General features: G+C 47.4%; 1 protein-coding gene across 6 annotated transcripts; it reads right to left on the bottom strand.

The window, feature by feature from the left end:
• Window positions 1–1,430: 1,430 nt before the first annotated feature.
• On the bottom strand, window positions 1,431–25,733 carry ARL2 (ADP ribosylation factor like GTPase 2). 6 transcript variants are annotated; one of them, XM_053561005.1, is made up of 6 exons: window positions 25,574–25,733; window positions 5,916–6,108; window positions 5,659–5,821; window positions 2,723–2,803; window positions 2,408–2,459; window positions 1,431–1,903 (listed from the first exon to the last, which is right to left on the bottom strand). In XM_053561005.1, exons 2-6 carry the CDS (start codon window positions 6,035–6,037, stop codon window positions 1,800–1,802), a joined length of 522 nt encoding a protein of 173 aa, XP_053416980.1. In that variant the 5' UTR covers window positions 6,038–6,108; window positions 25,574–25,733; the 3' UTR covers window positions 1,431–1,799. The 6 variants fall into 6 exon arrangements, with proteins under 6 accessions (XP_053416980.1, XP_053416979.1, XP_053416977.1 ...); XM_053561004.1 differs by having other exon boundaries at window positions 5,916–6,055; XM_053561002.1 differs by lacking the exon at window positions 25,574–25,733 and adding an exon at window positions 9,534–9,684 and having other exon boundaries at window positions 5,916–6,026.
• Window positions 25,734–26,924: the final 1,191 nt, after the last annotated feature.

Raw genomic sequence — 26,924 nt, 5'->3', positions numbered from 1 at the left:
AGCTGGGCCAGGTGGACTATCTTACGCAGGCATTGAATTCTGAGCAGAGAGACAAAAACTAAAGTTGATTAGGCATGAATTATTACAGGAGGCAGCAGGTGTAGTGGCCAAATATGCTGGGTTAAATCCCAGCTCCCCCATTTCCTAGCTGGGAGACTCTGAACAAGTCAATCTCCTGCAGGCTCAGCTTCCCATGTGAAAGGGAATACTAGCAGTCTGCAGAGCACAGGGCAGTCACAGAACCCTGCAGGGTAAGCAGCTGACCAGCTTGGATTGATGCCCTGGGGCCCCGCTTATTCCCATTCTTCCCCAGGCTGGTCCTGCTTCGGAGTGCCCTGTAGCTAAGGGAAAGCCTCAGCTACCCCTGCCTGATGGAGCCACCCTGCCCCTGTCCCCACACACCCTCTACCTTTGCCCTTCATGCCTCTGCTGTGTGATTCCCTCTGGCTGAACCTGCGCTGCCTTGTACAGCTGTGCAGGTTGTCTACTGTGTGAGATATCCTGGATGCAACAGCAAGCTGGGAGCTGAATTTCAGCTCATGTTCCACTCAGCAAGCTGTGAGCTCTTGCTGCATCCCTTTGTCAAATTCATACCTATGAGGGTTGCAGTTGCCCTGGTGACCGGCCTGCGGGTCAGTCGACAGGGATACCTGGAGGAGGGGGTGAGAATGAAAATGGGGCAAGGGGCGCAAAGAATGGAGACAAGACAGGAGTCTGATCAAGTCTCGTTTATTGCAAAGTTCTTCCAGGGTATATAAGGGTAGGTGAAGGAGGAGGTTTACGTCACCAGGTATCCAAGCAACCTGGCCTTGGTATAGATAAGTTCCTGGCCTTGGTGGAGATAAGTTCCAACGGCAAGCTTCAAAGTTTTGCTCAAGTGATTTATGAGAAGAGGCCTGGCGTTAGCAGGGAAATAGAAACTTAAGTCTGTTAGTACTGGAAATAGCACTTGGCCTACAAAATAGATGCTGTGGTGTCAGCCTTCCACACCCTGGTGAACTGTTCTTCTTTTCCTCTACCTGGAAAACTTCTATTCATCCTTCACGCCCAGCTTTAACATCACCTCCTTTGAGAAGCCCACCTGGACACTTCCAAATGGAATTAGATACAGTTCTGTCTTGTGCTCCTGTAACATTTGTACATCCTTTTGACACAAGAATAGTTAACCCTCAACAGCAATCTCCCCCATTCTGTCTCTGCTGGACTGTGGGTTCCCAGGTTTTCTCTAATGCTGTTAAATCAAAAAATGACTCTTGGGTGCCTGTAGTCCCAACTAGTCCAGAGGCTGAGTCAAGAGGATTGCTTGAGCCCAAGAGTTTGAGGTTGCTGTGAGCTATGACACCACAGCGCTTTACCACAAGCGACAAAGTGACATCTCAAACAAAACAAGACAAAACAAAACAAAAAACAAAATAAATGACTCAACTAGGAACCAGGGCAAAGAGTGGTTTATTCTCACAGCTGAGCAAAGGATGAAGCCCACAGCCCCAGTAACTGCCAAGGCAGGCCCTCCCAGCCCCAGCTCTCTCTTCTTGTTAGGGCAGTTGCAAGCCAGATCAGGAACCAGAGTGACAGCCAGAATACAGCCCTCCAACCATGGGAGCCGGCTGGCCACGGAGCAGCAGCAGGCAGCAGTAGCAGCAGCAGGTTACAGGTTGTAGCAGGGGAGGGGAGTGTTAGTCCGGCTGGCTCCTATCCCCCCATGGATAGTGTCTGGTGAGAGCAGGGGTGGGGACCTGGATGGCTAGGGGGCAGCATCCAGAGTAGCTCAGTCAGCTGTGAATACACGGCTGGAAATGTCATCCAGGAGCCAGTCGATGCCAGGCAGCAGGTTCTCCCCGGTCACGGCACTGCAACCCTGGATGCACCAGTGGTGGCTGCGGATGGAGTCCAGTTCCAAGGCCTGGGAGGACAGAAGGTGCTGTTGGTGGCTAGTGACCACAGACACGGCCTGCCCTCAGCTCCTTCCTTCTCCTGGAACCTCCCTTGAGGCCCTGTTCAAGGGTCACTCCATCTATGAAGCCTCCCCTGACCCCTGGCAAGGATTTTTCAGCCCCCCAGGACGCCTGGGCTCTCTGAACAATGTCTCCCCAGTGCCACCCCTTAGTGGTATAATAGAAATAAGGGCTTCTGAGCATCCTCCAGGATCCAGGCATTGAACTAGGAACCCTATATGACCTCTTATCTATTCATCCCAAGGCTTCATGAGCCAGGGATTGTGTTGGCCATTTTATCAAGGAGGAAACCAAAGCTCAGAGAGGCAAAGCAACCTACCTGAGGTCACATAGCTAATAAATGGCAGAATCAAGATTCTAACCCTGTTCTTTCTTGCTACGGTGCTTGAGCACTAGAGTAATGTTAAGGTACAGGTCTGGGATTAGACAGGCTTTCTCATCTATTTACTTACTGGCTGTGTGACCTTGGGTAGTTACATAATTCCTCTGAGCTTGCTTTGCCATCTGTAAAATGATAATAATTGTTCTTATCTTATGAGGTTGTGGTGAGAATGAAATGTGCTAGCTATTGTTACCCTATGGTATAATTTATCTGCAGGTCTGCCTTCCCCCACACTGTAGGGCACCACTACACCTTATTAACCACCGAATTTCCAGGGCACGGCACATGTGCCACATAGAAGGGGTTAATAAATACTTTGAAGTAAATTAATAAAGAAACGCGTGCCCCTTTTCCCCAATGAGCCTACCCCAGGGCCTGGACTCACCTCTCGGATGGCGTTAGAGGACAATGCTCCAGGCAGGTCCTGCTTGTTGGCAAAGATGAGAAGGGTTGCTCCAGCCAAGCGCTGAGGGGGAGAAGAAAGAGGGGTAGGAGGGGGCTCAGAGGACAACCTGACCCCTCCTCTAATGGCCCAGAGCACCTAGGGTCAAAGATCACCCTGGAAGATCAGGGCAAGGCCTGGTGGTGTTGGGAGAGGCCCAGGCAGTGTGGACACAGCCATGGAGGCCAACCCCCACGGGGCAGAGGGAGCCTTGGGCTGGGCTGAACTGGGGTTCTGGATCCAGCCAACCACCACCCAGTGGGAAACTCTCTCCCCTATGCCTCAGTTTCCTCTTCCATAAACAAGGAGAGAATATTGAATAAGATGATCCCTGAACCCCTTGTAGCTCTAAACTTCTCTGATCTGATGACATGACATGCACAGAGAATGTGAGCATCCCAGGGGCCCATAAGGGTCTACTGGAAGTGATCTTTTGCTTTTCCAAGTTCACATAGCCCTTTAACCTTTCCACTCAATAGATCTGACTCTGACTCTGAGTCTAGCTGTTGCCATATACATGTTTGTGACTGGGAATCTCTCCATCTGAATAGGTGGATCTGACCCTTGGGGCCTCAATCTCCCTAATGTCAGCACTTGACAGCCATGATCTCATTCAACCTGCTTGACACCCCAAGGAAGGGTTACTGTTATAGCTGGTGACCACAAGTACTTGTGTGCTGAGGACAGGACAGTCCCATTTATACCTAGTGTCCCTACATGATTACTAACAACTCCCTCTTTCTCAAAAGTGTCCTGGCTTTCAATTAAATGAAATTCAGTGGCCAGGCACAGTGGCTCCTGAGGTCTGGAATTCAAGACCAGCTTGGGCAATACAGTGAGACCCCAACTCTACTAAAAATAGAAAAATTTGGTTGGGTGTGGTGTCTTCCACCTATAATCCCAACTGCTTGGGAGGCTAAGGCAAAAGGATCACCTGAGCCTGGGAGTTTGAGCTTACTATGAGCTATGATGATACTACTGTGCTCTGACAGAGCAAGACTCTGTCTCACAAATAAATAAATAAATAAATAAATAAATAACAGTATAGCACCCTGAATCAAATCCTGGACAGAAAAGGCACATTAGTGGAAAACTGGTGAATCCAAATAAAATCTGCAGTTAAGATAATAGTAATTCACTAATTTTAATTTCTTAGTTTTGATAGACATATTAGTTATATAAGATGTTAACATCAGGAAAATGTGGTGAAGGGTACACAGAATATCTCTATGCTATCTTTGCAACTTTTCTGTAGCTCTGAAATTTTATTTAGGCTAGGCTCAGTGGCTCACGCCTTAATCCTAGCACTCTGGGAGGCTGAGGCAGATAAATTGCCTAAACTCAGGAGTTTGAGATCAGCCTGAACAAGAGTGAGACCCCATCTCTAAAAGTAGCCAGCATTGAGGTGGGCACTTATAGTCCTAGTTACTTGAGAGGCAAGAAGATTGCTTGAGTCCAAGAGTTTAAGGTTGCTGTGAGCTGTGATGCCACAGCGCTCTACTGAGGGTGTCAAAGTGAAACTCTGTCTCCAAAATAAATAAAATATAATAAATTTGTTTTTTTTTTTTTTGAGACAAGTCTCAAGCTGTCGCCCTGGATAGAGTGCAGTAGTGTCACAGCTCACAGCAACCTCAAATTCTTGGGCTTAAGTGATTATCTTCCCTCAGCCTCCTGAGTAGCTGGGACTATGAGTGCCTGCCACAATGCCTGGCTATTTTTTTTTGTTGTTGCAGTTGTCATTGTTTTTAGGTGGCCCAGGCTGGATTTGAACCTGCCAGCCTTGGTGTATGTGGCTGGCGCCCTACCCATTGAGCTACGGGTGCCACCAAAATAAAATAAAGTTTTATTTAAAGAAAGTCTTTTAGTCCAGATAATAAATTATAAAATCATCATAATTAAAATCCTCCATTTTAGGGATAATGAAGTGGAGGCTCAGAGAGGTTAAGTGCCTTGTTTACCACCACACAGCAAGACCGGGCACAGTGGCTCATGCTTATAATCTTAGTACTTTGGGAGGTCAAGACGGGAGGATCATTTGAGCTCAGGATTTCGAGACCAGCCTGAGCAAGAGCGGGACTCTGTTTCTACTAAAAGTAGAAAAATTGGCTGAGCCCAGTGCTCACGTAATCGTAGCACTCTGGAAGGCTGAGGCAGGTGGATTGCCTGAGCTCAGGAATTCAAAACCAGCCTGAGCCAGAGCAAGACCCTGTCTCTAAAAAGCCAGGCACTGTGGTAGGTGCCTGTAGTCCCAACTACTTGGGAGGCAGCTACTTGGGAGGCAAGAGGATTTCTTGAACCCAAGAATTTGAGGTTGCTATGAGCTCTTACACCACAATATTCTACTGAGGGAGTGAAAGTGAAACTCTGCCTCAAATAAAGAAATAAAAATAGAAAAAATTAGCCAGGCGTTGTGACAGACACCTGTAGTCCCAGCTACTCAGAAGGCTGAGGCAGGAAGATCACTTGAGCCAGGAGTTTGGGGTTGCTGTGAGTTAGCCTGACACCACAGCACTCTGGTCCAGGTTACAAAGTGAGACGCTGTCTCAACAAAAACAGTACCACACAGCAAGGGATCAGACTCCTGACCCAGACTCCATTGCCTCTCAAAGCTTCATACTGGCCTTGGGTCATACTCCCTAAAGCCCAATAATGTGGGCATAATCATTTGTATTTCAGGTATAGAAACTGAAGCTCAGAATAGTGACAGAGTGACAACAGAGGGATGTGAACCTCTGGCCCTGTGAGACTCTCACGGTGGGGGCCCAGTGAAGAAACAGACCTGCCCTTAGGCATCCCCCTGGGGTCATGGACCCCTCTGAGAATCTGCTGAGAAAAGCATTCATATTCCACAGACATGGGCAAATGTAGGGGCTGCCTACCTCCTCCACCAACAGGCTCTGGAGCTCCCTCTGGCAGTCTTCCATGCGCTGGCGGTCAGCACTGTCCACCACCCAGATGAGGCCGTCAGTACTCTCAAAGTAGTTCCGCCAGTAGGACCGCAAGGACTTCTGGCCGCCCACATCCCAGATGTTTAGCTTGAATCTGGACAGGGACGAGTGGCTGGAGGGTCAGTTGGTTCTCTCTCTCATCCCCCCAAACCAGCTCTGGACTGACCCACCTACTAGGCCCTGCTCACCCTCGGTGCTCCAGGGTCTTGATATTGAACCCCAGTGTCGGGGAGATGGTGTCAATATCTTCTCCATTGAACTTCTTGAGAATAGTTGTTTTTCCGGCATTGTCCAGGCCACTGGGACACATCAGGTTAAGGAGAAGTACCTATGTTTTGCCGGGTGATGACATTATCCTAGTGCTCCTCAACTAATCATTTCCTACCATGTAACAAAATGAGTTGACCACATGCCTGGCCCATGACAAATGTGTAAATAAAAGATATATTTTATCACCTCTGCAGACCAAAAACTCCTTAATTTATACAACAAATATACACTTGCTGAATATTTATTATATGCCAAACCTTCTTCTGGGTACTGGAGGATGAAGTCCCTGACCCTATGAAGTCTGCACTCTAGTGAGGAAACACAAATAAAGTGCAAACAAAGGACAAATGAGGTACTGCAGATCCCGGCTAGCATTATAAGTATAACAGGCGGCTCTCCAGGTGTCATTGGAGGGGGTTCTTTCAGCTTGAGTGCCAGGAAAGGCCTTTCTGAGGTGTCTTGAGCTGATTTTTGAAGGACCGAAGGAAAAGCAAATACCTACTGGCAGCCACCCTCATCTGTTTCTGGAATATTCCAAATCCTCTGCTGCAGTGGTGTGGTGGGGAGAGGGCAGGTCCTGACTCAGCCACCTTTTAACTGCCCACCTGACCTGAGGCAAATGACTCAAATTCAAGAAATGGGGGTGAGGGGAGGACCTCTCTTGAGACCTGGCCTTAGCCCCTAAAAACAGGCTACTGATTTCTCCCTTCCCCCCTGCACCATCATCCATATTTCCTTCCACCCTGGATTATCCCCACCAGCTGACAAATTCACTGTTGTTTCTCCCAGCTAAGAAGCAGAGAAAACCTTCCAGTTAATCATTCCATCCTAGCTATTCTTTCTTTTTACAGAAAATTTCTTCAAAATCATCCTAAAATCTGTCTTCTTGGGTTTTTTTTTTTTTTTGCTTCTTTCTTTCCTTCCTTCCTCTCTCCCTCTTTCTCTCTTTTTCTTTTCGACAGAGTCTCAAGCTGTTGCCCTGGGTAGAGTGCTGTGGTGTCACAGCTCACAGCAACCTCAAACTCTTGGGCTTAAGCAGTTCTCTTGCCTCGGCCTCCCAAGTAGCTGAGACTACAGATGCCACCACAAAGCCCAGCTATTTTTTTGTTGTTGTTGCAGTTGTCATTGTTGTTTTTGCTGGCCCGGGCCAGGTTCAAACCCTCCAGGCTGGGTGTATGTGGCCTGTGCCCTAACCAATGAGCTATAGGCACCAGCTGTTTCTGTTTTTTTCAGACAGTCTCACTTTGTCTCCCTGGGTAGAGGCTATGGTGTCATAGCTCACAGAAACCTCAAATTGTTGTGCTCAAACAATCTTCTTGCCTCAGCCTCCCAAGTAGCTGGTGCCCAACATGATACCTGGCTATTTTTAGAGATGGGGGTCTCACTCTGGCTCAGGCTGGTCTTGAACTCCTGAGCTCAGGCAATCCACCTGCCTCGGCCTCCCAGAGTGCTAGGATTACAGGCATGAGCCACTGTGCCTGACTCATCTTCTTGCTCATTCTAGAACCCACTCCATTAGGCTTTTCTCACACTGCTTCCTAAAAGTGCTTTTGCCAAGGCCAATCTCCAAAGACCTCCCTGCTGCTTTCCCATGGCTGGGCAGTCCTCAGTACTCGTCTTCTGCTCCACCGTCAGCACCTGACAGGGTGACTCACCCTCCTCGGCAACATGGAACCTGCCTTGGCTCTGGGACACACCCTCACCTGGTACTCCTTCCCCTTGTGACCTCTCTTCCTCTCTTTCTGACTCATTCAAAGATGCCTAGGTTCTCTTCTTTGGCCACACTCCTCATTCCCTCCATGATTTCACCTAGGACCATGGCTTCAAATATTTTTTTTTTTTTTTTTTTTTGAGACAGAGCCTCAAGCTGTCGCCCTGGGTAGAGTGCCGTAGCATCACAGGTCACAGCAACCTCCAACTCCTGGGCTCAAACAATTCTCCTGCCTCTGCCTCCCAAGTAGCTGGGACTATAGGCACCTGCCACAACACCTGGCTATTTTTTGGTTGCAGCCGTCATTGTTGTTTGGAGGGCCGGGCTGGATTTGAACCCGCCACCTCAGGCGGATGTAGCTGGCGTCTTAGCCACTTGAGCCACAGGCGCTGATCTGGCTTCAAATATCTTTATGCTTGATCCCTCCCACACATCCGCTTTCTGGGACATAGGTCCCTCTATCTAGCTGTCCACTTGACATTTCCAGGATGCCTCTGGACATCTCACACTTTCTCTGATCCTTTTCCCTCCCTCATTTGTCTCCATCTCACAAGTAGCTCCTCATCCTCCTCATTGTTTGGGCAAGAAACTTCCATCCTGGTCCAAGTCATCATCCTATCTTGCCTGCATTATTGCAATTGCCTAACTGCTCTCAGGTTACCTCTCCTCTGCTCTTCTCACTTAAAGGGAAAACCAAAACCCAAAAGAGCCTTCCAGACGCGGCCACGCAGCTGCCTCTCCTCTCCAGCCATCCTGTCCTCTGACATTCCTATGAACACATCACTTATGTTCCTCAAGGGCCTATGCATGTGCTGTTCCCTTTGCATTAAACAGCTTCCCCCAGATGTCTATAAGGTTCATCCCTCACCTCCCTTGTATCTACTCAATTGTCACAGAGTGGCTTTCTTTAACCATCCTATTTAAACTGCAATCTTTCCCATAGACAGACACTACATGTTTTACTTATTTGCTGTGTTAGCATCTGTCTTCCCCACTGCATTACAGAATCTCCATCCAGGCAGTTTTTTTGTGTTTCTGTTTTGCCCTGGAACGCCTAACACAGAGTAGGTGCTCAATTAAGTATTTAATGAATGAGTGAATTCTCTGTGGCTTTCTCAGAGCGCTTTAAAACAGACCTGATGTAACATTTTTAAATTATAGGCGCACATAAAATGTTCCCAGCCTCAGTGATGAGGCCGGCCCAGCTCTTGCATCGCTGATTCCCTGCACACAGCAGGAAGATCGAATACCGGCGCCTGCAAAAACGACTCAGAAGGTCCGCGGGACCTCAGGTCTACAGATTCTCAGCCACGGGGACATCGACGGGTAGGGCAGCAGCAAAGAAACCCACAGTGGAAACAACGAGCAGAATCCCCACCCTCCGCTCCCAGGGGCCGAAGGCAATTCCGAACTCTAAAGCGGGGTGGGCCCGGCACCCTCGGACTCTGGGGCTGGGGTAGGGTGGAGGAGGTCAGAGCCCGGGAGGGCAGAGGCCCCACGCTCTGGCCAAACCGTCGGATGGTAGTGTCTGAGTCACTACGAGTCTCCACCTTCCCCTTTCATTTGGGACACTTGGTCCCGCCGCTACGCCTTTAGGCCCACTTCTTTGGCTTTTGGAGCGGGGCCTCCCCGCAGTCCAAGCCGGTGGTACGGCCTCCACCCGGCCCCCGGCCAGAAGCGATTGGTAGGGTCCGGGTGCGTGACGCACAACTGGCAGTTGGTACGGGCCGGCCGGCCGCGCACCTAAGCCCAGCAGGGGGCGCCTGATACCACCTGCTTGGCGGGTCCCCAGCTACCCTAGCAGCTCCGGCGTCCGGGAGGATACAGCATGAGCAGTCGCAGCTCCCGCTCTTTCTGCTTCATCTTCTTCAGAATGGTCAGAAGTCCCATGGTCCCCGTAGCCCCCTCCCGGCCGCCGTTTCTTCCAGTACCGGGACCCCGCTCCCTGTTCCTATTGGCTATCACGCCCACCGACAGAAAAGCCGATTGGCTGGTTCCTCTCTTGGTCCCGCCCTCGCCCCGCGTGACCGCGAGGCAGCCGGTGGAGCGGCTGCAAGGGTCCCTCTAGTGGTTGCGCCGGTCGCCTGCATTAACCCTTCGAGTCCCGAGTGGAAGGTTGGGGGGATTCGCGCAAGACCCGGTTCCTCCCGCGCCAATACCCGAGAACTCGGGCACAAAGGAAAACCTTGAAATTCCTGGATTGTATATTGGCTGGATAGGGAGTATTTGAGAAGGGATGTTGACTCAAGAGTCAGAACCAAGAGCTCCAGGGAGTTGTCGAGTTCGTTTTGGGGACATTGTAGGGCCCTGTTCCGGGGAAACATGGTCCAAATCCTACTCATTTGGGGTCTCGGCCTAAATCTGATGGTGACAGAGCAGAAAATTGTACATCTCTCCTTCCAAGCTCCTGTAGGAAGTGGACAGGTGGTTCTCAGTCAAGGATGGCAATGCCCCCTAGGGGCCATTTCAAAAAGTGCCGAGCATCTTTAGATACCTGGTTTCAAGGACAAAATAGACTAGCTTTAAGTATTGTCCTGCCTTTCCCATTGTGTAGGTTGTCTCTTTGCTTTGGTTATTGTCTCCTTAGCTGTACAGAAGCTTTTCAGTTTAATGAAGTCCCATTTGTTTATTTTTGTTGTTGTTGCAATTGCCATGGCAGTCTTCTTCATGAAGTCTTTCCCCAGGCCAATATCTTCCAGTGTTTTTCCTATGCTTTCTTGGAGGATTTTTATTGTTTCGTGCCTTAAATTTAAGTCCTTTATCCATCTTGAATCAATTTTTGTGAGTGGGGAAAGGTGTGGGTCCAGTTTCAGTCTTTTACATGTAGACATCCAGTTCTCCCAACACCATTTATTGAATAGGGAGTCTTTCCCCCAAAGTATGTTCTTGTTTGGTTTATCAAAGATTAGGTGGTTGTAAGATGTTAGTTTCATTTCTTGGTTTTCAATTCGATTCCAAGTGTCTATGTCTCTGTTTTTGTGCCAGTACCATGCTGTCTTGAGCACTATGGCTTTGTAGTACAGACTAAAATCTGGTATGCTGATGCCACCAGCTTTATTTTTGTTACTAAGAACTGCCTTAGCTATACGGGTTTTTTTCCGGTTCCATACAAAACGCAGAATCATTTTTTCCAAATCTTGAAAGTACGATGTTGGTATTTTGATAGGAATGGCATTGAATAGGTAGATTGCTTTGGGAAGTATAGACATTTTAACAATGTTGATTCTTCCCATCCATGAGCATGGTATGTTCTTCCATTTGTTAATATCCTCTGCTATTTCCTTTCTGAGGATTTCATAGTTTTCTTTATAGAGGTCCTTCACCTCCTTCGTTAGGTATATTTTCAATCAGACAAAAGCTTGATAACTAGGATCTATAGAGAACTCAAATTAATCCACATGAAAAAAGCCAACAATCCCATATATCAATGGGCAAGAGACATGAATAGAACTTTCTCTAAAGACGACAGACGAATGGCTAACAAACACATGAAAAAATGTTCATCATCTCTATATATTAGAGAAATGCAAATCAAAACAACCCTGAGATGTCATCTAACCCCAGTGGGAATGGCCCACATCTCAAAATCTCAAAACTGCAGATGCTGGCGTGGATGTGGAGAGAAGGGAACACTTTTACACTGCTGGTGGGACTGCAAACTAGTACAACCTTTCTGGAAGGAAGTATGGAGAAACCTCAAAGCACTCAAGCTAGACCTCCCATTTGATCCTGCAATCCCATTACTGGGCATCTACCCAGAAGGAAAGAAATCCTTTTATCATAAGGACACTTGTACTAGACTGTTTATTGCAGCTCAATTTACAATCGCCAAAATGTGGAAACAGCCTAAATGCCCACCAACCCAGGAATGGATTAACAAGCTGTGGTATATATATACCGTGGAATACTATTCAGCCATTAAAAAAAAAATGGAGACTTTACATCCTTCGTATTAACCTGGATGGACGTGGAAGACATTATTCTTAGTAAAGCATCACAAGAATGGAGAAGCATGAATCCTATGTACTCAATTTTGATATGAGGACAATTAATGACAATTAAGGTTATGGGGGGGGAAAGCAGAAAGAGGGACGGAGGGAGTGGGGTGGGGCCTTGGTGTGTGTCACACTTTAGGGGGGCAAGACATGATTGCAAGAGGGACTTTACCGAACAATTGCAATCAGTGTAACCTGGCTTATCGTATCCCCAATGAACCCCCAACAATAAAAAAAAAAAAAAAAAAAGAATTGTCCTGCCCAAGATACTCTTGAAACTCAAGTTTAACTGTTGAGACACACAATTCCCGCTTTTGCGGATGAGAAAACTGAGGTCCAGGTGAGGCTTAGCACAGTGGCTGGCATGTTGTAAGTTCTGATGTTGTAGAGTGAATGTCCAAGAATTTTGTTCTTTACCTTAGTGGTCAAGAAGTCAAGAAAAAGTGAGGAAACAGGCCAGGGACCAAGCAGATTGTAAACTCAGGTGAAAGCCTTATTGTCTTATTTTGGGCCCTTCCCCCAGTCCTTTTACATGTTAGCAGGCAGCATGGAGTATACTCTGTTTAATGCTGTGGAAAGAACTGTCCGGAAGAGCTGAAGATAATGGCCAGTTTCTGTGTAACCCTTTACAATACACTCCACGTGTTCAGCTTCATCCTCCCTGCAATTGAGAGGTTTATTTCCTTTTTGTAGATGTTATAATGGAGAGTTTAAGGAGCTTGGAAAGATTCAAATTAATTTCTGGTGGACAGTAAAGTATACTGTCTTTCTTGTTGCCTCCATGTTATTTGTCTAGAAGGAGCTGGAGCTTCCCATCCTGCGGAAGGAGGTTGCAGGTACAGGAGGACTCAACAGACAAGGGTGCCTGAGTGGGCTCCTTCAATCAGCACCATTTACCCTCTATCAAGCAAACGTCCAACAAAAGAAGAAAGTGGGCATGAAAGTTCTTATCAAAGGCTTTGGAGGCCAGGTGCGGTGGCTCACACCTGTAATCCTAGCACTCTGAGAGGCAGAGGTGGGTGGATTGCTTGAGCTCACGAGTTTGAGACCAGCCTGAGCAAAAGTAAGACACCCATCTCTACTAAAAAATAGAAAAACTTTGAAGCAAGAGGATTGCTTGACCCTGAGTTGGAGGTTGCTATGAGCTGTGATGCATGGCACTCTACCCTCAGGTGACGGCTTGAGACTCTGTCTCAAAATAATAAATAAAAAGGCTTTGAATCACAACTAAGATCAAAATGGGAAATGCCCAGACAGGAAGCCTCCAGGAAACTATGCCATGGAAATTCTGGTACTGCACGTAAACATGTATGCACTGTGGTATGGTTTGGAACAGCAAGAAATTGGAGAAAACCTAAGTGCCTTCAAGTGAGGGAAGGTTACCTGAGCCAGAGTAGGTGTACATGGATTCCATGAAGCCCTTAAGAAAGAGTGGGGTTGAGCTATATAACTTACCCATGTGGAAAGATGCCTGTACCATATTAAATGAAAAAATCAAATTTAAATCCTATTTTAATTTAAAAATGACATTAATTGGAAATATACCCATTTAACAATGTTTTTCAAACTATGGGATCATCGTGCATTGTGAAGTTAATTTAGTGTTGCAAATAGGTTGAAACATATGAAATTGCCCGTGTTTGACCATTTGACTATGAAGATACCAATTTCAACCTAGTAGCATTAACAAAAATTAAATAGAATGAATAGAACAGAAAACATCACTAACTTTACCCAGGTAGTAAAGGTAAGTTTAATTTTTTTTCTTTTTTTGAGATAGAGTCTTACTTTGTCGCCCGTGGTAGAGTGCTTACAGCAACCTTAAACCCTTGGGCTCAAGCCATTCTCTTGCCGCAGCCTCCCCAGTAGCTGGAACTACCAGCCGCCACAATACCTGGCTATTTTTAGAGATGGGGTCTTGCTCTTGCTCAGGCTGGTCTTGGACCCATGAGCTCAGGCAATCCACCCGCCTCAGCCTCCCAGAGTGCTAGGATTACAGGCCTCAGCCACATGCCCAGCCGTAAGGATAATATTAATAGTGTTTGGTGAAACATTTGTTTCAGTTTTTTTTTTTTTAGATGGGGGTCCCTGTTGCTCTGGTTAGAGTGCAATGGTGTCATCATACCTCACTGAAAGCTCCAAGTTCTGGGCTCCTACCTATACTCTTTAGCAGCTGGGATTACAGACATGTACCACTATACTCAGCTACTATTTTTCTTTTTTTTGGCCGGGGCTGGGTTTGAACCCGCCACCTCCGGCATATGGGACTGGCGCCCTACTCCTTGAGCCACAGGCGCTGCCCTCAGCTACTATTTTTCTTTCTTTTCTTTCTTTCTTTCTTTTTTTTTTTGCTTTTTTTCCACCTTTGAGACGGAGCCTCAAGCTGTCACCCTGAGTAGAGTGCCGTGGCATCATATCTCACAGCAACCTCCAACTCCTGGGCTTAAGGGATTCTCCTGCCTCAGCCTCCTGACTAGCTGGGACTACAGGTGCCTGCCACAACACCCGGCTATTTTTTGGTTGTAGTTGTCATTGTTTGGCAGGCCTAGGCTGGATTCGAACCTGCCAACTCTGGTGTGTGTGACTGATGCCCTAGCTGCTTGAGCTACAGGCGCCACCCTCTATTTTTTTTAATAGAGATGGAGTCTCACTCTTGCTTGGGCTGGTCTTGAACTCTTGACCTCAAGCTATCTTCCCATCTCAACCTCCCAGAGTGCTAGGATTACAGGTGTGAGCCACTGCGCTCAGCTTGTTTCAGATACTGGTATGGTTGTATGTACTTCTCACTGTGGGTCATAGTCAGAAAAATTTGAAAATCACTGTAATTCATCTATCTCTGGAGAGTAAGTTTGAGAGAACTTAAAATTATTACCTTAAGCACTTCTGGACTGTTTTACTTCACTAAACTGCCACTAGCATTGAAATACTTGTTTAAATGTCAGGCTTAACATCCTGCCTGTCCCTTCTGTTTTAGCTTCCCTGAGCCTCACAGTAGGAGTCAAGTGAATATCAACTTAAAAAACAACCTACAAGGTGGCACCTGTAGCTCAGTGGGTAGGGTGCCAGCCACATACACCGAGGCCGGCGGGTTTGAACCCAGCTAAAACAACGACAACTGCAACAACAACAAAAAAATGGCCAGGCATTGTGGCAGGCATCTGTAGTCCCAACTACTTGGGAGGCTGAGGCAAGAGAATCACTTGAGCCCAAGAGTTTGAAATTACTGTGAGCTATGACACCACAACACTCTACCCAGGGCAATAGCTTGAGACTCTGTCTCAAAAAAAAAAACAACCCTACAACTTCTATGAAAAGGGGGAAGTCAGGACGTAACTGTGTTTAACTTTCTAAGAATTGGCTATAGCTAGATATGAGAGGGCAGAGAAGCTTTTAAAGACCAAAGGTAGGGACTGTGTTTTCATTTGCCTCATGGAAAGGAGGAAAGAGAGGTTTTCTTTTTCTTTTTTTTTTTCCTTGAAGCAGAGGAGCAGAAGGAAAGAGAGCTCTTAAATAAAATCTTCGGGAAATACCTTTGAAAGAAGACTGGCAGAGGATATATAGAGCTGTAGTTATATATAACTGTGTGTGTGTGTATATATATATATCTTTTTCACAAGAAAGAATCATGAAATTAAAATACTTAAATCCTGACAGCTGTGAAACCTGCTTTTTAGAGAGAACTTAAGGCTAAAAAAATGGACTTGAAGATAGAATTCTAGATGCCTTTTAAAAACGCATGTTTACCCAGTGTCTGGGTAGGACTCCTAGAGTGTTAGGATTACAGACATGAGCCATGGCACCTGGCCCATCTCCTTTGTTTTTGAAGTTTAATTTTTTTGGATATAGAATTCTTGGGTGACTGTTTTTTTTTTTTTCTTTAAGTCTATTTTTGAATTTGGGTTTTCTTTTTTTCTGTTATTGTTCAGGGGTTCTTATGTATGGAATTTTTTGGTATTTCTTATTATTGTTCTTTTAACTTCCTAGATCTGTGGTTTGGTGTTTGTCATTATTTTTGGAAAATTTTCACCCATTATTACTTCAGATGTTTCTTTCTTTCTTTCTTTCTTTCTCTTTCTCTCTCTCTCTCTCTCTCTCTCTCTCTCTCTCTCTCTCTTTTCTTTTTCTTTAGGCAGAATCTTTAATTCTGTTACCCAGGCTAGAATGCAGTGCCTTCAGCCTACCTTAAAGCAACATCAGATTCCTGGACTCAAGCAATCCTCCTGACTCAGCCTCCCAAGTAACTGGGACTACAGGTACCCACCATAACACCTGGCTAGTTCTTCTATTATTTATTTATTTATTTTTAATGATTTTTTTTTTTTTGAGACAGAGCCTCAAGCTGTCACCCTGGGTAGAGTGCCGTGGCATCACAGCTCACAGCAACCTCCAACTCTTGGGCTTAAGCAATTCTCTTGCCTCAGCTTCCGAAGTAGCTGGGACTATAGGTGCCTGCCACAATGCCCGGCTATTTTTGGTTGTAGTTGTCATTGTTGTTTGGCAGGCCTGGGCTGGATTCAAACCCACCAGCTCTGGTGTATGTGACTGGCGCCTTACCCGCTTGAGCTGCAGGTGCCAAGCCTATTTTTAATTTTTGAGACAGAATCTCAAGCTGTCACCCTGGGTAGAGTGTTGTGGCATCATGGCTCACAAAAACCTCCAACTCCACGGCAGTGCCTGTGAAGGACCCAGTGATGCCATTTTGGGCTTTTCATCATTTCAGGCTTTTGTCCTCCATTTTAAAAGCAACCTGAAAATCCTTAATTTCGTTTCTTAGTAAACCACACCCCTCCCTATCTCCCGGGATGCATCCCTATCTCCTGGAGTGTGTCAGAACCACCCTCTCCCCCAGCCGTTGAGACTGGCGGGACCCTATCGCCTTAAATTCTAGTGTCAGCATAAGAGATAACCAACCCAAAGGCCATGCTTTGTTTCCCACGCCCCTCACCCCATAACCACTACATAAAAACCCCGTGGGTGATGAGCATAGCGCTCTCAGCCCCAGTTGTGTCTGGGAATACCAGCAGCCCTGGCTCGAGCCTGAATAAATGCCCTCATGTGATTTGCATCCGTGTCTAGCTCTCTCGTATGGTCATTGGGGATTCCGATTCTCGGGTGTAACACCTGTAGCTCAGTGAGTAGGATGCTGGCCCCATATACCGAGGGTGGCAGGATCAAACCCAGCCCCAGCCAAACTGTAACAAAAAAATAGCCAGGCGTTGTGGCGGGCGCCTGTAGTCCCAGCTATTCTGAAGGCTGAGGCAAGAGAATCGCCTAAACCCAAGAGCTGGAAGTTGCTATGAGCTGTGACACTATAGCACTCTACCGAGGGTGATAAAATGAGACTCCGACTCTAAAAAAACAAACAAACCTCCAACTCAGGCTCAAGCAATCCTCTTGCCTCAGTTTTTCTATTTTTAGTAGAGATGAGGGGAGGTCTTGTTTTTGCTCAGGCTAGTCTCGAACTCTTGAGCCCAAGCAATCCACTGCTTTGGCCTCCTAGAGTGCTAGGATTACAGGCATGAGCCACTGTATCCAGCTAGTTCCTGTTATTAGTAGAGACACTTTTTTTTTTTAGACAGAGGCTCATTTTGTTGCCCTTGGTAGAATGCTGTGGCATCATAGCTCACAGCAACCTCAAACTCTTGGGCTCAAGAGATTCTCTTGCTTCAGCTTCCTGAGTAGCTGGGACTACAGGCAGGCACCCACTACAACACCCGGCTACTTTTAGAGACAGGGTCTCATGCTTGCTAAAGTGGGTCTTGCTCTTGCTCAGGCTGGTCTCTAACTCATGAGCTCAGGCAGTGCACCCACTTCAGCCTTTCAGAGTGCTAGGATTACAGGCGTGAGCCACCGAGTCCACCTAGAGACGATCTTGCTGTTGCTCAGCCACCACACAGAGTCAAATGCATTTTTTAAAAAGTCATGGGAGGCCTGTCATGGTGGTTCACTGTAGGACGCCAAAGTAGGAGGATTGCTTGAGCCCAAGAGTTTGAGGTTGCTGTGAGCTATGTTGACACCATGGCACTCTAGCCTGGGCAACAGAGTGAGACTGTGTCTCAAAAGAAAGTTTGGGGCAGCACCCGTAGCTTAGTGGGTAGTGTGCTGGCCACATACACCAAGGCTGGCAGGTTCAAACCCAGCTAGAAACAACAATGACAACTGCAACACAAAAATAGCTGGCATTGTGGTGGGCACCTGTGGTCCCAGTTACTTGGGAGGTTGAGGCAAGAGAATTGCTTAAGCCCAAGGTTTGAGGTTGCTGGGAACTGTGACGCCATGGCATTCTATCGAGGGTGACACAGTGAGACTGTCTCCAAAAAAAAAAAGTCTGAACACCCCCCACTCCAAAATAAAACAGGGGAGAAGATCCTGCTTAAATTAATAATTAAACATTAACAAGATGTCTACCTGAGTATTTCATTTATTTATTAATATATCTATTTCTTTTTTTTTTTTTTTGTGATTTTTGGCCGGGGCTGAGTTTGAACCCGCCTCCTCCGGCATATGGGACCGGTGCCCTACTCCTTGAGCCACAGGCGCCGCCCAATATATCTATTTCTTTTTAAGCTTGCTTCAGACACATTTTCTGTTTGATTCTTTTAAACTGCAATGTACATATTAGGTTATTTAAAATAAAGTTAAAGTTTTAGGTGTGGTGGCTCACACCTGTAATCTAAGGTAAGGTAGGAAGATTGCTTGAGGCCAGGAGTTTGAGACCAGCCTGGACAATATAGCAAGACCTTGTCTCTACAAAAAAATTTAAGAATTGGGCCAAGTGGTGGTGCCTGTAGCTTAGCTCAGTGGGTAGGGCACTGGCCACATACACCCAGGCTGGTGGGTTCAAACCTGGCCTGGGCCAGCTAAAACAACAATGACAACTGCAACAAAAAAAGTAGCCGGGCATTGTGGCGGGTGCCTGTAGTCCCAGCTACTTGGGAGGCTGAAGGCAAGAGAATGGTTTAAGCCCAAGAGTTTGAGGTTGCTGTGAGCTGTGACACCACAGCACTCTACCAAGGGTGACATAGTGAGACTGTGTCTCAAAAAAAAAAGAAAAAGAATTGGGCCAGGTGCAGTGGCTCATGCCTATAATCTTAGCACTCTAGGTGACTAAGGTGGGTGGATTCTCTGAACTTAGGAGTTCAAGACCAGCTTGACCAAGAGCGAAACCTCATTTCTAAAAACAGAAAAACTAGCTGAGCATTGTGGTGAGTGCCTGTAATCCTAGCTACTTGGGAGTCCAAGGCAAGAGGATGGCTGAGTCAAGAGTTTGAGGTTTCTATGAGCTAGGACACCCAGGGCACTTTACCCAGGGTGACAGAGTGAGACTGTCTTGAAAAATAAAAAATTGCTGAGGGCAGTGGTATGGACCTGTAGTCTCAGCTACTCAGGAGGCTGAGGTAGGAGATCATTTGATGCTAAGAGTTTTAGGCTGCAGCAAACTATGATCATGCCTTTGTACCCAAGCCTAGGCGATAGCGCAAGACCATATCTCAACAACAACAAAATAAAATAAAGTTGCAGTTTTAATGAGAAGTCTGAAACTTGCTTTTCTCTCTGGTTAGATAGATCTATGATGCAAGAATTATCTTTTGAATCACATGACAGAGGCCCTAACCAGCACTTGGTGACAGAACACCCAAGTATGATTTTGTCCTATTAATTAGTAAATAGAACTGAGAAGTTGAACGTGCAGCCTAGACGCTTAAATGGCTACATATGGACTATAGTTCTACCCTGGCCTGCTCTAATATTCCCACCTGTCATCTTCATAGGCTTTAATTATCCAAGGGCAGTCCTGGCCCCAGGGCTGGTCACTGATTATTCAGTGGGTACAGTGGGTGTACACAACATGCATGATGCCTCAAATGACAAGTCAGTGTTCGAGTCTCTTCAAGTCTTAGCCCAGCTGCCTCATGTGGGAGGCAAGGAGGCATCCTCTCCAACTTTCAGATGGCAAAGGAGTTGTTACACCCCTACCATCCACCCAAGGGCACATGACATCTGCAAGCCTTCCCAGAAGCTTAGGTGGTAAGAAGAACTTGAAATATTGGAGCTTTTCCAGCAGCCACATTTGCAGTCCACCTCACCTGTTCCCTGTGGCACCCTCCAGAACAAGGCAGTGCCAGGTGCTTCCCGCCTTCTCAGAGCCTGGCCTAGTGAGTGAGAGCTGTAGTTGCTGACACCAGGTGCCCATGTGCTACTGTGCCTTCACAAGCTGAGAGTCAGGTACCACTCTTACCTCCACATGACAGCACCTCCGCTCACCACAATCACCGCAGCAGCCCCTTGACTACTTGCCCTGCTCCCATTTCCCTGCCTATGTGTCAACATCCTTCTGCTCTAGTCCCTCCTGTGTTCACGTTATCTTTCAGAGTAAGAGCCCTTGGTCTTCAGCGGCCTAGCAGGCCCTGTGGCTCTGCACCCCAATCTCCTGCTTCCCCCATCCTGCCACTCCCACCTGAGCCTTGGGTATGCTAAACTTCTTCAACTGGCAACCAGTACCTCCCTGTCACCACCCTCTTTAATTCTTTGTTCAATTGTCTATAGTGTAAAAAAATTTTTTTGTTCAAATATCTCAATGAGGCCCAGCAGGACTCTGCTAATTACACATAAAACCTCCCCTCCACATTCCTCAAATCCTTTACCTAGCTCTGTTTTCCCCATAATGCCTATGGCCTCGCTCCAGACTGAATAATTCACTTAACTTATTACTTCTATCGTCTGCCTACTCCTAGAATGGAAACTCCACAAGGGCAAGGATTTGGATCTTTTTTAAATAACAGATGTCTCCCAGAAGCTATAATGGGGCCTGTCACATCGTAGATGCTCAAGAAATACTTGGTGAAGGATAGAGACCAGGAAAGAGGGTTTGTTAACTGCTTTCTAGCTGCTTGCACAGCCTGGGAGCAGCAGGACTTTCTTGGCCTTGTTCTTAACCACCAGGCAGCTACTCTGCTCTGAATTGAGGTAGACCTGGCTCTCATCCTCTGAGAACCTCACGAATTCCATCTCTACTCTAGGGCCAAACCATGGAGGGCATTTCATATATCCTCCCCATGGATGTCAAGAGGGGTGACTGAGGCCTGGGTGAAAGCAAGGGGTGAAAGCAGGTGGTGACAGCCCTGGGAGCAGAACCCAGGTCATTGGGTTCATAGCACCTGCCCTCAGTTCATTGTTTAGTCCGTTGTTTTACAAAGTGCCCTCCTTGGGTTCTGAGGTGTCCATTTCTCTCAGGTGGCCTTCAACTGGCCCCACCCTCCACCACAACAAGAGGAATCCTGAGAGATCCACCATTGAATTCCTTCATTTTACATATGAGAAATTGAGGCCTGCTGAGGGCACAAGGCTGCCAAAGACCTCAAAGCCTAGTGCACATAACTGCAGATGACCTGATTCTCCTGCAACCCTTCCCAGCCTTTCTTCTGGATGGGTGGGGCGCCTTTCAGGACCTGAGACTTCTGGGAGGCCCCAATCAGCCGTGTACTGCTGGTCCATGACAGGTACAAATGCTCCCTGGCCTTCTGGGGGCACTCTATATGGAAACTCTAGGGCCCCTAGGTATTTGCTGGGTCAGCAAGGATAAAAATGAGAAGAGCAGACTGAGGCTGGGCCAGGTCTGGGGTCTGCCTGGCTCCAAAACTTCCTTGCACTTGGCCAAGTCCCCTTCTCTTGCTTAGCCTTAATTTCCCCAGCTGTAAAATAAGAAGACTGGATAATCTCTAGTGTTCTCTGGCCATGACCAACTGTCAACCTGCTTAGCCAAAGTTCCCTAGTTCCCCTGGTGTCATCCTTGATGCTGGATCTGCCCAGGGCAGTGCTCATTTACCAGATACATCTCCGGTTGCTGGCCAAGTTGGGTTGGGCTTCGATCCCCACCCCAGCCAATCCCAGCCTGACCCTCTGGCCTCTAAGGGGCACAGGGACAAGGGAGAGGAGATTCTGAGCTCACTGATGACCTCTTTACATATGTAGTTTCAGTCATCATGACAGTCCTAGCAAAGCAAGGATATTGTCACTATTTTGCAGACAAGGGAACTGAGGCCCAGAGAAACCAATGGCCTTTTGTGAGGTCACACAGCTAGCAGTGGCAGGGCAAGGATTTGAACCCAGGTCTCTCTAGGGCTTGAACAACATGGGAATATCCAGGAGCTGTGTTCATGATCACCACTTCCCACAAAGCCCTGAGATGCTTGCAGACTCTTCAGAGCTCTGCTGTTTGTTGTTTATACTTCCTGCCCATTTCCAGGAGTTCCGATCAGCTTCCCAGAAGGGTATGTATGTTAAAGGAATGGCAGAGAACTAGAAGCAACAAGCTGTGGAGGCAGTGCAGGGCCCAGCAGGATCAGGGGATGGCTGGGGAATGACTGTGTGATCTGCCAGCTCCTGCTTCCTGTGGGTCAGCTCAAGGCCTCAGGTCAAGTACCCAGTTCCTGGGAGGCCCAGCTATTTGAAGACTCCAGCTTTAATGAGCACTCATCCTGTGCTGTGCTGAAAGTGAAAGTCACCCCCAATCCCCTTACTTCATGCCCTGGGGAGTCTCCCTGATGTCACTGGCTTCAGGGCTTGCCCAGGTCTCTCTAGGGCTTGAATAACATGGAGAGGAGATTCTGAGCTCACTGAGGGAGTTCATCTGAAATCATGTCCCGTGAGCAAGGCTTTGTCTTTTCTGCACATGGGCCTCTGTCTGCGGGACCTTCCTCCCAACTCAGCTGTAAAAGAATGGAAAGAAGAGGGCGGTGCCTGTGGTTCAGTGGGTGGGGTGCTGGTCCCATTTACCGGGGCTGGGTTCAAACCCAGCCCCGGCCAAACTGCAACAAAAAAATAGCCGGTCATTATGGCGGGCACTTGTAGTCCCAGCTACTCAGGAGGCTGAGGCAAGAGAATCGCCTAAGCCCAGGAGTTGGAGGTTGCTGTGAGCTGTGTGAGGCCACGGCACTCTACTGAGGGCAATAAAAGTGAGACTCTGTCTCTACAAAAAAAAAAAAAGAACGGAAAGAAGAGTACTGGGCTTGGTGTCATGGACACATGGGGATTTCAGTCTGTGTACCTGGGGAGGTGACTCAGGGCAGGGATGTGCAGCTGAGCAGCAGCTTCCTCATACATATATCTCAGTCGGAGCCAAGGAAATGGCATCAGCCCAGAGTCCATTTAGCCCTCTTCCGCTGACAGCACCTGGTGCCCTGGGAAGTGGCCCCTTTCTCACCCCGTGTTCCTATGGCTTACATGGAGCTAACCCCATCTGTGAGCCTGGGACCCTGGCTTTGCCAATTTCAACTTCTCCCTAGCCACAGTGGCTGATGTCAGGAATAGGCACATGACTCAAGCCAGACCAAGGAGAGCCAGGTCCGGCGCCTTTGCTGAAATTATTGGGACAGTGACAAGGAGTGGTGTATGTCTCCTCCCAGGGAAGTTAAGCTGGTGTTCTTGGAGGCCCTCTTACTACCACCAATAGGCCCCAGGAGAGCAGAAGGAGTGAAATGAGTCTGACTTCCTTTTTTTTGAGACAGTCTCATTTCATTGCCCTCTGTAGAGTGCTACAGCATCATAGCTCATAGCAACATCAAACTCCTGGGCTCATGTGATTCTTTTGCCTCAGCCTCCCAAGTGGCTGGGACTAAGGCGCCTGCCACATGCCCAGCTACTTTTTAGAGACAGGGTCTCACTCTTGCTCAGGCAATCCACCCACCCCAGTCTCCCAGAGTGTCAGGATTACAGGTGTGAGCCACCATGCCCAGCCCCTGTTTGACTCCTGATGATGTTGCCTGAGCCCCAGGATCCAGCTGTGCCTGAAGTTGGTACGCTCTAGGCTTGGCAGTAACTTAAGTTTGACTCGATAATTTATAAGGAAAAGAGACTACTTCATCACAAAGGATGTTCTCCTACCTCCCAGTGTACTAAGATTGTGCCGCTGCACTTCACACTGGGAGACAGAGAAAGACCCTATCTCAAAAGAAAAGTAGGAAAACTCAACACTGTTTTTTTTGAGACAGAGTCCCACTATGTCGCCCAAACTAGAGTGCTGTGGCATCACAGCTCACAGCAACCTCAAATTCTTGGGCTTAAGTGATTCTCTTGCCTCAGTCTCCCGAGTAGCTGGGACTATAGGCACCTGCCATAACACCTGGCTATTTTTTGTTGCAGTTGTTTTAGCTGGCACAGGCTGGGTTCGAAAACTCAAACTTCGGTGTACGTGGCTGGCGCCGTAACCACTGTGCAACGGACGCTGAGCCTCAACGTTGTTGTTATAGGAACAAAAAAGTTGTCATATATGTACTGAATGCCTTTGTGTAGCAGATGTTAATGTGACTTGCTGTATGCTGGGCACTGTCCTAAGCCCTTTCTATGTATTACTTCATCAAATCCTTATAATATTGTCCCCATTTTGCAGATGAGGCATAAAGAGATTATGACTTCCTCAAAAACAAGTTCCAGGCCCAGAGGTAGAACCTGCCCATCCTTGAATGTCTGCTACAAAGATCTCTTGCTCTGGAAAAACCTTCCCTGTTCTCCCACAAGAAATGACCTCCCCAACCAGGTTCCTCTCACGCCCACTAGGGCTATAAAGTCCTCTCGATTGAAGGTTGGCTCCCACGCCCATCCCCAGTTGTGAGTGGGAAGTGAGTAGCTAGCCTTCACCCCACCAGCAGCTGTCTACACCTAGCTTCTCTCTCTGCTGTCACTTGTAGCTCCCTGGAAGTGTCCTGAGGTGACCAAGCCTAAAATGAAGGATGCACATGGCGAAAGGACCTAGAATGAGGAGGTCCTCATCCCGGGGCAGCTGGACACCCGAGAACATCTATCCAACCCCAGGAAGTGTGGGGAAGAATTAGGACAGGCCATCAATGTATCCTGACTTCTTGAAAACCAGCCTGGTGACTGTTCCCTCCTTAACTTTCCAAATTTTATTCAGACTATAAACCTTTGGATTGAAAAAATTCAATAAACCCCAAACAGAATAAACAAAGTTCCAAAACATATAAAACCAATCACTATATTATTTAGGAATCAATACATATATGACAAGAATAAATAGCACTGGCAAGATTAATCCAAATTCAGGATAGCAGTTAACTCTGGAAAGAAAAATGGACAACTCAAAGGCTTTAATTGTATTAGCATTCTTTTTCTCAAGTGACCTAAGAGGTAAACACATTTTTATTATCCTTCAAATAGAACACATACGAAATATTTTTGCATGTGTGAAAAGACTGTTCCCCTCCTTATGCCTCAGTTTCTCCACTGGTAAAATGAGAAGACTGGTTGAGGATAATCTCCTAGGAGCCAGGGACAAGTCCTATGGAAATGAGTAGAGCAGAAATTTTTTTACTCAAGAAAGTTTTGGGGTTCCTGGGTGGTAAGCTGCTTGCTGGACTTTCAGTCATGTATTCATTAACTGAGCACTTATTATGTGAAGGTAGTGTTTGGGGCACTGGGGTTAGTTCAGAGAGCAAAGCAAGTAAAAGGTCCTGCCCCCAGGAGCTCACTGTGTAACTCTGGTATTTGGGAGGCCTCCAAGCCTTCACCCAACAGGGCTGCTGGCTTTGGAAGCAGGCCCTGAGGGTGTGGAGAAGGACTGAGGTGTGTTCTCCCTCCAGCCTTGCCTCCTCCGTGGGGTGACCTTGCTTCCCTGGGGATTAGTTTCCTCACTCTTTTGTGTCCCCTCCTCCCTAAACTCATGAAGCACCAACTCTCAACATGATAGTATTTGGAGGTGGGGCCATAAGTAGGTAACTAGGTTTAGATGAGATCATGAGGTGGGATTAGTGGCCCTAGAAGACAACAAAGACAGACCACAGATTTCTCTCTCTCTCTGCCGTGTGAGGACACAGCTAGAATGCAGCCATCTGCAAGCCACAGGGAGGGTACTCACCAGGAACCGAATCCGTCAGCACTTTGATCTTGGACTTTCCAGCCTGCAAAACTATGAGAAGCATAAGTCTTGTTTAAGCTGCTCAGCCTATAGTATCATGTCATAGCCTTAGCAGACTGAGACGCCATCTAAGTGGGAGGTCAGGCAGGTAGCCCTGCCAGCCTGGGAAGGTGTCCATCTGCCGGGAGGGGAGCTTTGCACAGCCCTGTGGTTAAACATTACCTTCTCAGTGTCCTTCCCTCCCTGCCACTCCCAGCCACCCCCTCAAGAGAACAAGCCATAAATGCTACCTTCGTTTGTCTTCCTCTAGGGCTGTGGCCTCCTGAGAGGAGCCCCGCATGCTGACCGTCCCTTCTAAGTCCAGATCTGGGGCTGGATTGGGGACACTTGGGCCCTAGCTTCCCCACATGCACACGCATGCACACAGGTGTTCTTTCTTAGTTACATCATGCATGAGGCTCCTGCAGTTCTCTCCCCTTGGAGCCCATGGACTGGCTTAATGAGTCCCAAAGGTGCCTGTCTCAGGCCAGACACCCCAGGCCTCCTGGTTCCTGGGAAACAAAAATAATTCAAAGAAACAGAGGCAGCCTCACTGCTTTGGGGTGTCCCCACATCAGCCTCTGCCCCCAGGCTCCTCAGAAGGAGGGCAAAGCCCACCCCACCTTTCAGGCCCCATCCTGCCTACCTAGGCATTTTAAATTATGAGACTGCAGTAATTCTAGAATCCACAATATGATGCCACAAATATCAGGAGGGGGAATGAATCATAGCCGGATAGTACTTTACAGTATCCAGAGAGCATTCTTCTCAACTCGTTCTTTCTCATCTTCAAAACAACTCTGAAAAATAGATGGGATTTCTCCGTCACTGCCAGCACACCTATCTGATCATGTCCGTAGTGTTTGCCTTCTTTGTCATCCCACTTCATCAGCCTAAGCCCTCCAGACGCAGGCACCGCCCGGAGATGCACAGACCATTGGACCCGAAGCACTGCATGCTGTTCTTGAACAGGAGTTACTGGCTTCCCTGTCTGCTAATAGATGTTCCATCCAAGCAACATTTCTCTGTGAGATATAACAACCATTTCGGTTTTGCCTAGGGCTTCAAGGTTTGCTAAGTTTTAATTATGAAACATTTCAGGTACACCCCAAAGTATAGATAATATCACAGAGAACTGTGCTCACGTGGTTTAAGCAATTAAAACGCTATCGACCTAAAACAAAACAAAACAAAACAAAACCATCGACCAGCTGGAGTCCTTGTGTGTCCCTCTCAGTCTACCCTGCGCTTCTCTTCACCACCATTCTCTGGATTTAGTGTTTCTCATTCTCATGCATATTTTTATCTTTTA

Source organism: Nycticebus coucang, chromosome 14 (assembly GCF_027406575.1).
Source record: "Nycticebus coucang isolate mNycCou1 chromosome 14, mNycCou1.pri, whole genome shotgun sequence".
In the NCBI taxonomy this organism is placed as follows: domain Eukaryota; kingdom Metazoa; phylum Chordata; class Mammalia; order Primates; family Lorisidae; genus Nycticebus; species Nycticebus coucang.
This window is presented reverse-complemented; position numbering and strand designations above follow the sequence as displayed.

Coding starts and splice junctions, on each gene's coding strand:
- ARL2 (XM_053561000.1), bottom strand. CDS start 7,590: ATGGGAAAGCAGCAGGGAGGTCTTTGGAGATTGGCCTTGGCAAAAGCA. Junction 2,804..5,658: donor AGAGCCTGTTGGTGGAGGAG/GTAGGCAGCCCC, acceptor TCTCCCCCTCAG/CGCTTGGCTGGAGCAACCCT. Junction 2,460..2,722: donor CCTCTAACGCCATCCGAGAG/GTGAGTCCAGGC, acceptor ATCATTTTACAG/ATGGCAAAGCAAGCTCAGAG.